Here is a 12,027-nt window from a genome sequence, read left to right on the forward strand (position 1 = left end):
CCAGCAACTAACGATAATTTATAAAATTAATTTGTTTTATCTAGAAAAATTAGTCATACACTTACAGTAAATGTCATTGTCATGTTTGTAAATAAAATGTATATACACTGTATGCAAAAGATTTAGATGTGAACACTGAATAAATATAATACATTTGAATAATGCTTATTTAATGCACCTTCATGTAGAAGTAAACTAATAACGATTGCTTAAATATATTATTTATTTATTTTTCCCCCTTGAATTTCTTTGTACTTAAGTCTTAATTTTCTTATTATTTATTTTATATTTTTAAATATCGTTAACGCAACAAGAGCAGTCGTTTACAGGAAGTGACTATTTGACCGGAAGTGCTGGATACGCGGGACTTTTAATTTTCTACAGCGGCAAAAACATGAAAACAGGCAGTTGAAGTTTATCACAACTCGGGTGGGTAATAACAGTATGTAACATTTTTAACACATTAGTTACGCTACATTCGTGACGAGTGTCAGTAGGTTACTGCGAAAGTAAAGTAAACGCAGGCTAAGTTAGCAACAAAACTATCGTTAATTAAAAGTGCAAACGTTATCACTTTATTTTGCATTTAACTTTACATTTTCTGTTATATTCGTGGCTTACTGTTGTTTACACTGAATGTCCTGAATATTATTAGTTAATAAAAGAGGTAGTCACATTGTTAGCCGAGTTATTAGGATTTATCGTCTTTGCTTTGTTTACTTTACATGGTGTTGTGTTGTCAGGTGCCGACTTGACAGACGTTCAGTCAGTGTCTAAAACTTTCTCATTTCAGCTTAATCTTAAATCCATTGTCTAACGGAAACTATTAATATTGTTTTAATGACGGCAAACATTTGCTCCAACCTGCTTTGCATTTTTAGCAGTGACTAGATTAATATGCGGCTATGTGAAAGAGTAAAACATTTGTTAAACTCTGTTGTTGTTGTTTTTGTTGTGAGTTATTTGACCATGTAACAGGGTCTGCACTGGGGGTTATTGCTTATTTAAACCATCCTTCAGTTTGACAGGTTAATAAAGACAGGAGTTTATTGTCAAGCCACTGTCAATGTGTCTGTAGCGGGTCATGGCTGTTGGAGAGCTCTGTTTGATTGATAAGGACATTTCAAGGTAAATTTAACAGATTATAGCCCAGTTTAGCCCTTTAACAGGCTTGCTGGCTGAATTTTAGGTACAGTAACTAACTTAATATGTTGATTTAACTGGACATCTTTGTTTTTAGTCTGCTAGAGATACCACTTAATCCCAGCATCTCATCTCTGAATCTTCACTGTAATCGCCTCTGTAAGATTGAAGGCTTGGCGACAGCATGGCATATTCGACATCTGGACCTGTCATCCAATCGCATCTGTCGTATTGAGGGATTAGTTTCTCTGTCCTCACTACGCACCTTAAACTTGTCTTGTAATTTAATAACTAGGGTGGAAGGTAAGGCAAAACATTTGGTAGGATACAATTAAAAGTGGGACCATTAAGTTTAATCATCTTTATTATTAAATGTTTGTTATTAAGTTTCACCCTAATAATTTGTTCCCATTTTAGTACAAATTAAATTGCATTTATATTTTACATTTATTCATTTAGCAGACACTTACAAAGTTACTTACAAATGAGAGACCATTCAACACTTGGGGTTAGGAACTAACAATAAACACAGTAAACAACGCTATGTTTACAAGTAGGAATAGCAGAATAGTGAACATCATAAAAGGAAGGCTTTTTAAAGAAAGTTAAAGATTTTTAAGGATTTATAAGTTTGTAAGGATTGTAAAAGAATGGGAATAGAAACATTTAATGACCATAAAAGGGTTCTTCCTTAAATATGTTACTACTAGGTTGATTTTTTTACTATGTAATCTCTTAATGTGTGTGTTTTGTTCAGGGCTCAATGGACTAACAAACCTTACAAGTCTAAATTTAGCCTACAATCAAATAAATGACCTAACTGGTAAGTTGGAGTATTGCATTATTAGTGCATCCAGCAAATATGTTCATTATAGTAGAATTCTTATGTATTCCTCCAACACCTAGTTTATTTGATCCTTTGACTTTTTTTAATGTTTATTTAAGAAATCAATATTAAAACATGTTTTGCATTTGCTTTCAGGCCTCTTATATCTTCATGGAGCTGAGTACAAACTAAAACACCTGCAGCTCCACAGCAATCGTCTGGATAGTATGAACCATCTGCTGCAGTGCATGGTGGGACTGCAAAATCTGAAAGATGTTACTCTCAGCAAGGATGGCTCACAGAATCCAGTCTGCTCACTGCCAGGTTTGTATAAAAAGCCTCAAAGAAACCTGAGGTATTTTTCTTCAAACACGTAAGCTATTAACATAATTGTTTTGGATTAAAGCATCTGTATTAATGCATGAATGATGATTTAAAAGTTTCACACAATAAAAATGCATGTTTCCGCTGTGTTTGTAGGCTATAGAGATATGGTTCTTCAGTCTCTGTCTCGAATCACTACACTGGATGGAGTAGATCGCCTGGGAAACATTTCTCCTTCAGCAGAGGACAGTCCCATGGATGTTCCTGGCCTTGAGGATTTTCTAGAGTTTCTCATGTCATCAGACGCTAGCGTTACTGGAGATCCGGTAAACTCCTTTTTAAGTATATACCTGAAAATATGCTTTTTATTATATTTTTTCCACATTCCTGAGAAAACGACACTTGCATCAACTTGCAGCATATGTGAATTTTTGTTTGTTTTCTGTAGGCAAAGTCAGACACTCTTCTCAATACTCCACGGATTGATGAGGTCCTTACCCAATTTCATCAGCGAGGTGAAAAACCAGCCGCAGAAAATCAGGAAAATGAGCTACGTATTAAAAAACTAGAGCAGCAGGTTTCCCATCTCATTCAGAAGGTAAATTAAAGCCAATTGATAGTTATGTTTTCATTATTAGTTATTTTACTTAAGTATATATTTTTATTTACGCATAGGTACCAGCAGGGGATGGCTTAAAAACGAGCCATGCTTTACCTTCTGCAGTACGTAAGGCTAAAAAAGATACTGATCAGACATCAGAGAGTGAATGTGACAGCACAAAAGAGAACCAGCGGCATTCCAGAATCCCAGCTCGTCCGAAAGGCTCTGCAGCGAAAAAAATCACCAAGGACATCAGACCCAAATCTGCATGGTGGTGAAACTTATCACTTTACAGTTGTTTATGATTACATTCACAATGTCATGTTCTAGAGTAAGGGTTGAATTGTATCATGAGAGGCTGCTCCATGTATTTTCTTTATGCACTATTACACAATACAGTATATTCACTTCTGATTGTAATAAAGTGGATGGTGCATCTAACTTGGTAAGGTTCAAAGTCATAAAAACCTTCTGTAGCCCAGTAATGAGGTAGTTCATTAATTGTCCATAGTACTCCTCCCACCTAAAATTGATTGTATACATGAGTGTTTACGCTGTCACAAAGTTCATTTACAGTTAATTTGGCTTCAGCGTAATGTAATGACTCTCACTCTATATCAGTGTTGATACTGCAGTCTATTGAGGAGTCACAGCGATAGATTAATTTTATATGAGTATCATTAAATTTATATAATTATATGTAAATCAAGTGCCTAATAAGCTTTTAAATTGCTTTTTAATATACTTAATATTTTTACCTGAGAGTGATTTTAGTAGTACTGAATTTCAAATACTGACGTACCTTTAAAGGTGCAGTGTGTGAATTTTAGTAAGATCTATTGACAGAAATTCAATATAATACACATAACTATGTTTTTGGTGGTGTAAAAGACCTATCTACATACACCACAGGACCACTTATATAAAAAGTCGCCATTTTCACCGCCATGTTTTAACAGTAGCCCTAAATGGACAAACTGTTCTACAGAAAGTGTTTTGTCACTATGTTGTTTTAGACGATGACATCTTTGTACTGTGTTGGCCACCGTAACTTCTCTATGTGCTTCAAAAAGGAGGGGAAAATGTACCTTTTGTTGCAATTCGAAACCTTACCGTTAGATGCCACTAAAAGGTACACACTGCACCTTTAAATGTGCAAATTTGTTTTGCTTTGCTGTTGAATCAGTCTAAATTTTATGTAATTTTTTCCCACTTTTGTTTCTATTGCAGTGTAACAGACACACAGAAGCAAAGACCCTTAAAACAGGCTGCTGGCACCTGTAGGAAGACGTCCATCCATAGCTCTGGATCTGTGGAAACAGTTGAGTCTATAACAAAAGGCCCCAAAACAATCACAGCAAGTCCTAACAAAAGCTCAGGTCAATCCCAGCAGGAAACCTATAGGGTATGCAAACTAAACTACTTAGATCCAACATTGCTCTTAATTAAGCTATATGTAAATATGTACAGTATAGAATAATGCACTTGTAAATGTTTTTTTTAATTTATTTAGGCAATAGTGGAAGAGCGAGACCAAGAGCGCGAGCGTCGGTGGAAGGCAGAGCAGGCTGTGAAAAGGCTCACAGAACAAGTCAAGAACCTGCAGACTCAAGCCAGTGAGGAAAAGGACCTACAGAGTTTAGCCCTGCACACCACGGACAGGTAAGGACATTGGTACGATACTGGCAAAGCCATAGAAAATATATTCAAATTCATTGCATACTAAAAAGTCTACATTTAATTACAAATTAGGGATGGGCGATATGGCCTAAAATCCATATTGCGTTATACATTGCAGCCTCTTGCGATAGCGATATGTATTGCGATATAATAATTTGAATAGACTAATTTCAGAACAGGTTATATAGACCCTTAGAAAAGCCAAACTGCTAATTGTATTTTTTTTACACAAGTAAACCGTTATGGCCCTGGTAATTTCAATCCATCGCGGGCTCTTCCTATAATGAGTAGCTTTTGAAAATGACGGAATTGAGGTTTGAATCAGATGCGAGTTCAACGATTTGCGCGAGTAGATTACATACAAAGTCAATGCAAAGACGGACTCAGACGGGTCCTCGCGTGGGGCGATGCGAATGACGCGATATGGGCGGCGCGTTTGCCGTCAAAACAGGCGCTTTTTGCCTCAAACGCATCTTCGCCCAAGTTGGAAATATTCAACTCGAGCGAAAAAATCTCATGACACAAAGTTAAATCCCGCGAGTAATCTAGAGCAAGCAACGCGATGCGATTGCACGCTTCGCGTTTGGTGTAAACCTACAGTAAGACCATAATGCCAATTTCGCGCATGAAGCAGCAGTAAACTTATGTGCGATCTACCTGCATTGCCGACGTATTGGACACCCCTGTTTTACAGAGTATATTTTCCTGCTGCTTGTCCAAATAATAGATGTTGCACCGGTCTTTTTCACAAGCTCCTCTGTTTCGCTGACGCTTTCATCCATGTTTATTCCAAATGACGAATATGATGATGCGTTGCAGCCGGCTGCAGCTCATGGCTCTAAAGTTCACGGGTAGATTGCGTCATCAACACAATAGATTTAAAATCTCTATCGTATGCCAATTCTGCATCGTTTATATCGCATATTGTTTATATCGCCCATCCCTATTACAAATGGTTTACTCCTATATAAGGGTGACCACAAATACGACTTCCGGAAGTCGCACTGAAATCCTGGCCAGGACGCGTCCGGGAAGAATGGCACATACAAAGCAGCTGAACAAGGCTATGAGAATACTCTTATTAATAAAAAAAATTATTTGTTCAAAAAACGTGACATGAAATTAAATCAATCCCAAATGAGCTGCCCAATTAAGAGTTATACTGTTGAGCGTAATCATTAAAATGTATAAAAACCTCAAAAACAAACAAAATTAGTTGAAAATCTTTTATTATTTCATTCATTCAAATGTTTTCTACTAACAAAGGACACCTTAACAATTTCCAGTCCCATCCAAATTTTCATAGAGGATATTTGGCTTGACACTTTGCACCTAATTGGTGTCGGCTCCTGCTGAAATGTTAGATCAGGGCACACTTGGGTATAATTAAATTTTATTAGAAGTTTCCTGGTGTCCCCACTGCTTCGCCCTGATGCATGAAACTCTGTCTACCCACCTGCGCATCAGTTGCTGTGGTGTGATGATGGCCCTGATGTTGCGCTCTAAAATTATAGCCCACACGCTCCCCCTGGTGATAAATCGTAATTATAATGGAGATAAAAGTCGAGGTGACAGGCACATGTCTCCTGAACATCATCAGTCAATTCTAATTGCCTCCCCTGCAGCACTTGGCTGCTAATGACTCTTCCACAGTCCAGTATCTGTTACTCTCATTTTTCTTGCAAATAACATCAGAGGGTGTTTGTTTGTGTCTGCACATACAACACGTATAGTACATGATCCACATATAAAGGTTATATTTTGACAATGTTTATTACATCATGTAGGACTTTCGGTGAGTTTTCACAAACAGGGTCACAAAAAATGGTAATTGTATATGCTCTAAGAATCCATAGTGCTCATGTCATCAACATAGGTTCGGATCCTAAAATCTTAATAATCTATTTCCCCCCTTTTCTGTCATGTCTGTAACATCATGTCAAAAATAAGGGAAAAATTGACAGGAAAAGAATTGCGTAATGCTGTGATGTCCTTCAAACTTGATTCAAGCATAACATGAATGCATGGGGTACGCATGGAAGTGATGAGGATTTAGAAATATTGTGAGAAATTAGATCTGTCTTTCTCTAGGTTGAAGGAGATGCTGTTAAAAGAGCGTTCAGATAGGACAGGACTGCAAACCCGCTTGCAGGAGCTGGAGGAAAGATACAGGTCAACGGTAGAGCAAATGGAGCAGACGCGCAACCGAGAAGACCAACACAAGAGGGCGCTGTGCAGTCTGGAGGACAGCATGAGCCAAGCAGAGGCTGTCAGGGTACAGCAGCGTGCAGAAGAGGTAACAGAGTGATTTATGAAGTTACTTCTAAAAAAAGAAGTATGGTGAAAAAGCTAAAGTCCCAAAAAGTCGGCGTGTTCCTTTTAAGGTCAAGGAATTTGACAATTGGCTTAGATGGGGAACCCTAAATATAACATTTATCTACTTCAAAATGGACGATTTCTTAGCAAACAACATTAAAACTGACCCACATTATTTTCTTAGATCAAGAGGACTCAGGAGCTGGAGAACAAGGTGTCTGCTTTTAAAAGGGAAGTTGAAATACTCCGAGCATCAGCACGACATCACAAAGAGAAGCTACAGCAGTTGCATGAACTCTTGGCCTCTAGAGAGGAGATGCACAGGTACACAATCACACAGAATCATTTACCTAACGGTGTTGAGTAACTGCCTGAAAAGGATTCGGTTTACAAACAGGACTTTTCCAGGAAGCTGTTCCTCTAACTGCTTGCACTTTGCACCTGTTTGACTGCTTAACTTTGTGGTACAGGAAGGAGCTTGCATCGCGGCTGCTTCCTGGTGGGACTGAGTTCAAGGACGCTGTAGCCAAAGAGGTAGAGGCTACAGAGAAAAGATTTGCGCAGAAACAGGCTGAGATGGAGCAAAAGATTGCAGATTCGCAAAAGCAGTACGCCGCCCTGGAGGATGAATTTCGCATGGCTCTTACCATTGAAGCAAAGCGTTTCTCAGAGGTATATACTTACATGTTGCAAATGGAAATGAAAAGAAAACTGTGATCTTTTGACATTATATTTTATCAAGGTTTGGATCGACTCTAATTTAGAAAGTCAAACCCACTGAGGAGGAGAATATAATTATTATTTGGTTAATGCTAGTAAGTAAATATATCAAAGAAGTATGTTATGAGCTAAATGTGTCAGTGCAGTCCTTAAAAGGATTTAAAGGAATAGTCAAGTTTCTTTAAAAAAATCCAGATAATTTACTCACCACCATGTCCTCCAAAATGTTGATGTCTTTCTTTGTTCAGACGAGAAGAAATTATGTTTTTGAGGAAAACATTCCAGGATTTTTCTCATTTTAATGGACTTTAATGGACCCCAACACTTACCAGTAAGCGATCCCAAACGAGGTATAAGTCTTATCTAGCAAAACGATTGTCATTTTTGGCAAGAAAAATAAACAATATGCACTTTTAAAACACAACTTTGCGTCTTCCTATGGTCATGTGACGCGCCAGCGCGACCTCACGTAATACGTCATCACGTCAAGAGGTCACGGAGGACATATGCGAAACTACGCCACAGTGTTTACAAGTGTGGAGAAAGACGACCGTTCCGACGTTGTTGTATGTCGAATGATACTAATTAATGTCTTTGTGTCAGTTTATTGTTTAAAATGGTCCGCAAATGTGCGTTTCATTTATGTAACATGTGACCTTTCCACGGCAATTATATAAGATTGTGCTGGCTCATCACACAGCCGGAGGAAGAAGAGAAGTTGTGGTTTAGAAGTGCGTATTTTTTATTTTCCTTTCCAAAAATGACAATCGGTTCGCTAGATAAGACCCTTATGCCTCGTTCGGGATTATTTAGAGTCCTTTGAAACTGCAATTTTAAACTGCATTAAAACTTTTAAGTGTTGGGGTCCTTTGAAGTCCATTAAAATGAGAAAAATCCTGGAATGTTTTCCTCCAAAAACATAATTTCTTCTCGACTGAACAAAAAAAGACATCAACATTTTTGGATGACATGGTGGTGAGTAAATTATCTAGATTTTTTAAGAAAATTGACTAATCCTTTAAATAAAATTAATTCCAAAATTTATTTTTGTTTTATTAAGGTTTCTTTGCAGACTAGGGCTGTGCTATATTAAAGGAAATGAAAAAAATTAACACACATGTTTCTTATTTCTTACTTCCGAAAGTGAAGTCATGCATAAAACAAATCAGACATTTTAACAATGTAAACAAACAAACAAAAATAAATTAAATAAATATCACCGCTATTGTGCACAGTTGACAATAACCCAACTCACATCTGCATGCCAGACACTATATTATCCGCATCCACATTAAAACTTTGACCATACATATCTTTTTGAAGTATTAAAATGAAATTGCTTATTTATAGCCAACCGTTGCTATATATGCATATAAGAATATGCACGTTTGCAATATCTTCGGCATATCGCACTGCTCTATTTCAGACCCTGCCTGTATATGTTTGTAGGTAAAGGAGGCGTTTGATCAGATGTCTTCTGAGCTGTCAGAAGTGAAATCAAGCCTCAGCCAGTCACGGCGAAAAGAGAAACAATCAGCCTATCTGGTGCAAGAGCTCACAACTATGGTGAAGGAGCAAAAAACAAGAATAGCCGAGCTTGTCAAAGCCAAACGAGAAGCTGCAACTGAGTTTAAGGCAAGAGTTTGAATATATAGACTCTTGATATTATTGCCATTTTTAGCACACAACTAGAAATGTAGCCACAATTCTTTTAAGTTATCGAACGATTGTGATTTCAAATCTTCATTATGCAGTGCTTCAGACATCACAGTATGCTCTGCTTTTGCATGCCAGGACCGTGTGCAGTCATTGGAATCCAGGTTAGAAGACGATAAACGTCTCAGTCTACAGGTGGAGCTACTGAAGAAGGACAAGTCCAAGCTGCTTTCCCAGCTTACAGCTCAAGAGTCTGTCATAGATGGCCTACGGGCAGAGAGAAAGCTTTGGGGCCAGGAACTTGCACAGCAAGGTACTACAATAACTTCACAGAAACTGTCTCTGACACTTCTTAACCAGGCGTGTCATGATGAAAGCTATGTATTTCATGTGAATCTGAGTTTTTGTCCTGATCGGCTTCAATTGCCAAAAGCGACAGGATATTTTGTTGATCTGTTATCATGTTGATTGCCTGAGATACTGTTAAATGTCATTGCTTTAAAATCTTACTCCATATGCCTGTACACAATATGCATTTCCAGTAAGACGGTGTTAAAAGAGTTTCTTTTTTAACCTGCTAAGCTTTGTGTGTATGTTTCTTTTTAGGTGCATCCTTAGCACAGGATCGTGGTCGACTAGAGGCCAGAATTGAGATTTTGTTAAGCGAACTGGAATCGCAGAAAAAACAGAATGAGAAAGACAATGATGCGCTCAGGATTAAAGCCAAGATTGTTGATGACCAGACAGAGACTATTCGTAAATTAAAGGAGGTAAATTCCAGTTGGCTCACACAATTAATATTATAAATTAATGAAGCATATGGTCAGATAGCAAAATCCTACATGTATTAGGATCAGTTTTCACAGCCTGATTCATTTTGTTTGTGTTGCTCTAGGCACTGCTTGAGCGAGATGAGCAGATCCGTAAACTGCGTGATGAGAGTGTGCAGGAGCAGCGAAAGTTAAAACAGCAGCTGGAGGAGGACATGGCATCTGCAGCGGAGCTCAGAGACAACCTGGAGCAGCTTAGTCTCAGGAAGGAGGAGCTAAAACAACAGCTCCTTGATAAGGAGGCAGAGCTTGATGAGGTCAAAGAGACCTACAGGTAGGGGGATAACACAGCTAAGACACGTTTATTAACAATTTGTCTTGAACGTTAGATTACATTATATTACACTGCATTGTTGGTAAAAAGGCTATCTGCTTTTAGGGCTTCAAGTAGGAAATGGCAGGAAAAGGCAGAACTGTTGAACAAGCTTGAGAGCCAGGTGAAACGAATGAAGGAGGGTTTTGATTCCAAAGAGAGAGCTTTGGTGGAGGAAAGAGACAAAGCTTCACAAGCACACAGGTATGTGATGGGCACCTGGTAACCATTATTTTGGCCAGTGACTATAAAATTTAGTGTCATAATCTAATAATGATATTAGTAGCATCAAAGTTGGATTCCAATCATTGACTTCACATTTTAATCTTTGACATGACTTTACCCAGTCAATATTCCAGATTTCAGAGTTATATTTAATAAAAAAATAACTTTGGCTGGGATTTCTCAGCCTATATTATAGATTTTAATTAATTCAAATGTTTTATTTTATTTTTAGAGCGGCAGTGGAGAAGCTTCACTGTGTGGACGATGCTTTTCGTAGACAACTGGAATCTTTGCAGGCATCCCATCAGGCTGAGCTACTTCGTCTTGCCAATGACAAACAGAAACAGATAGAGCAAGCCAATCAAAAGGTATTACTAAGAGTTATAGAGGCCATTGTTTTCTCACACAATTTTTTACACTTAAAGTCTCACATGCAGATTGATTGAGTTGTTTTTACATTGCTCTTTCGATGAATAAGGGGATTGACAAGGGCAACTGATGCCTGATCATCACTCTCAAAACATGAGCAGACTGCATCTTTGTCTTTTTTTATCACAGGTGCTCCAGGTGGAGGAGGAAATGCGCCAGCTGCTTGAGGAAACTGAGAGTAATAAAAGAGTAATGGAGGAGAAAATGAGACGCCTCACACAAGTGCTAAAAGACTTTTAACATCTGATACATTACGATGCCACGAGACAAAAATACTTGAGAGATGCCTTTATTTTAAAATCACAGGATTTTGTTACCTATACTACTGTCTGGTTCTTATTTTGGTTGCCAACATGATCGTGATGTTGAACTGTTTTTAAAGACAAATTACAATACATACAAATTGGGGATGCACAACGATTAATCGCGATTGATCTATAGCAGAATAAAAGGTTTTGTTTACATCATATATATGTGTCAACTGTGTATAATAACTTTGTATAGATATATACATGCATGTGTTTGCATTTATTTAAGAAATGTTTACATGTGTTTTTGCATTTGTATATTTATGTATAATTTATAACATATATAAATATAAATACTTAATATATAAATATATTTTTCTTAAAATAATACATGCATATGTGCATATTTATATATACCTAATTATTATACACAGTTTTACACACATTTATGATGTAAACAAAAAACTTTTATTCTGCTATAGATTAGATTAAACGCGCTTAATCGTTATGCGTCCCTAATAAAATACAAAACCTTCCTAACTGAAAAAAATTACCATAATTATATATATATATTATATATATATGCACTTTTATGTAACATTGTCTTGTGTTTTTGCTGTTGTTAATATTTTATAATTAAATTATTTTAAATAAATCACAACGTGTTTGTTTCTTATTTTATAACTTAAACTAAATATCCAAATGTGTTATCTCAA

The 12,027-nt window shown here is 37.1% G+C and overlaps 1 protein-coding gene across 2 annotated transcripts; it reads left to right on the top strand.

Moving 5' to 3' along the window:
- Positions 1-144: 144 nt before the first annotated feature.
- Positions 145-11,699, top strand: lrrcc1 (leucine rich repeat and coiled-coil centrosomal protein 1). 2 transcript variants are annotated; one of them, XM_055201935.2, is made up of 20 exons: positions 145-429; positions 1,021-1,128; positions 1,241-1,446; positions 1,901-1,966; positions 2,126-2,293; positions 2,450-2,619; positions 2,742-2,891; positions 2,969-3,165; positions 4,125-4,299; positions 4,408-4,556; positions 6,666-6,870; positions 7,075-7,214; positions 7,361-7,562; positions 9,060-9,245; positions 9,405-9,579; positions 9,873-10,036; positions 10,162-10,370; positions 10,476-10,613; positions 10,867-11,002; positions 11,193-11,698. In XM_055201935.2, exons 2-20 carry the CDS (start codon positions 1,085-1,087, stop codon positions 11,301-11,303), a joined length of 2,991 nt encoding a protein of 996 aa, XP_055057910.2. In that variant the 5' UTR covers positions 145-429; positions 1,021-1,084; the 3' UTR covers positions 11,304-11,698. The 2 variants fall into 2 exon arrangements, with proteins under 2 accessions (XP_055057910.2, XP_055057912.2); XM_055201937.2 differs by lacking the exons at positions 145-429; positions 1,021-1,128; positions 1,241-1,446; ... (3 more) ...; positions 2,742-2,891; positions 2,969-3,165 and adding an exon at positions 3,773-4,026 and having other exon boundaries at positions 11,193-11,699.
- The last annotated feature ends 328 nt before the right edge of the window (positions 11,700-12,027 follow it).

Source organism: Misgurnus anguillicaudatus, chromosome 2, assembly GCF_027580225.2.
Source record: "Misgurnus anguillicaudatus chromosome 2, ASM2758022v2, whole genome shotgun sequence".
Taxonomy (NCBI): domain Eukaryota; kingdom Metazoa; phylum Chordata; class Actinopteri; order Cypriniformes; family Cobitidae; genus Misgurnus; species Misgurnus anguillicaudatus.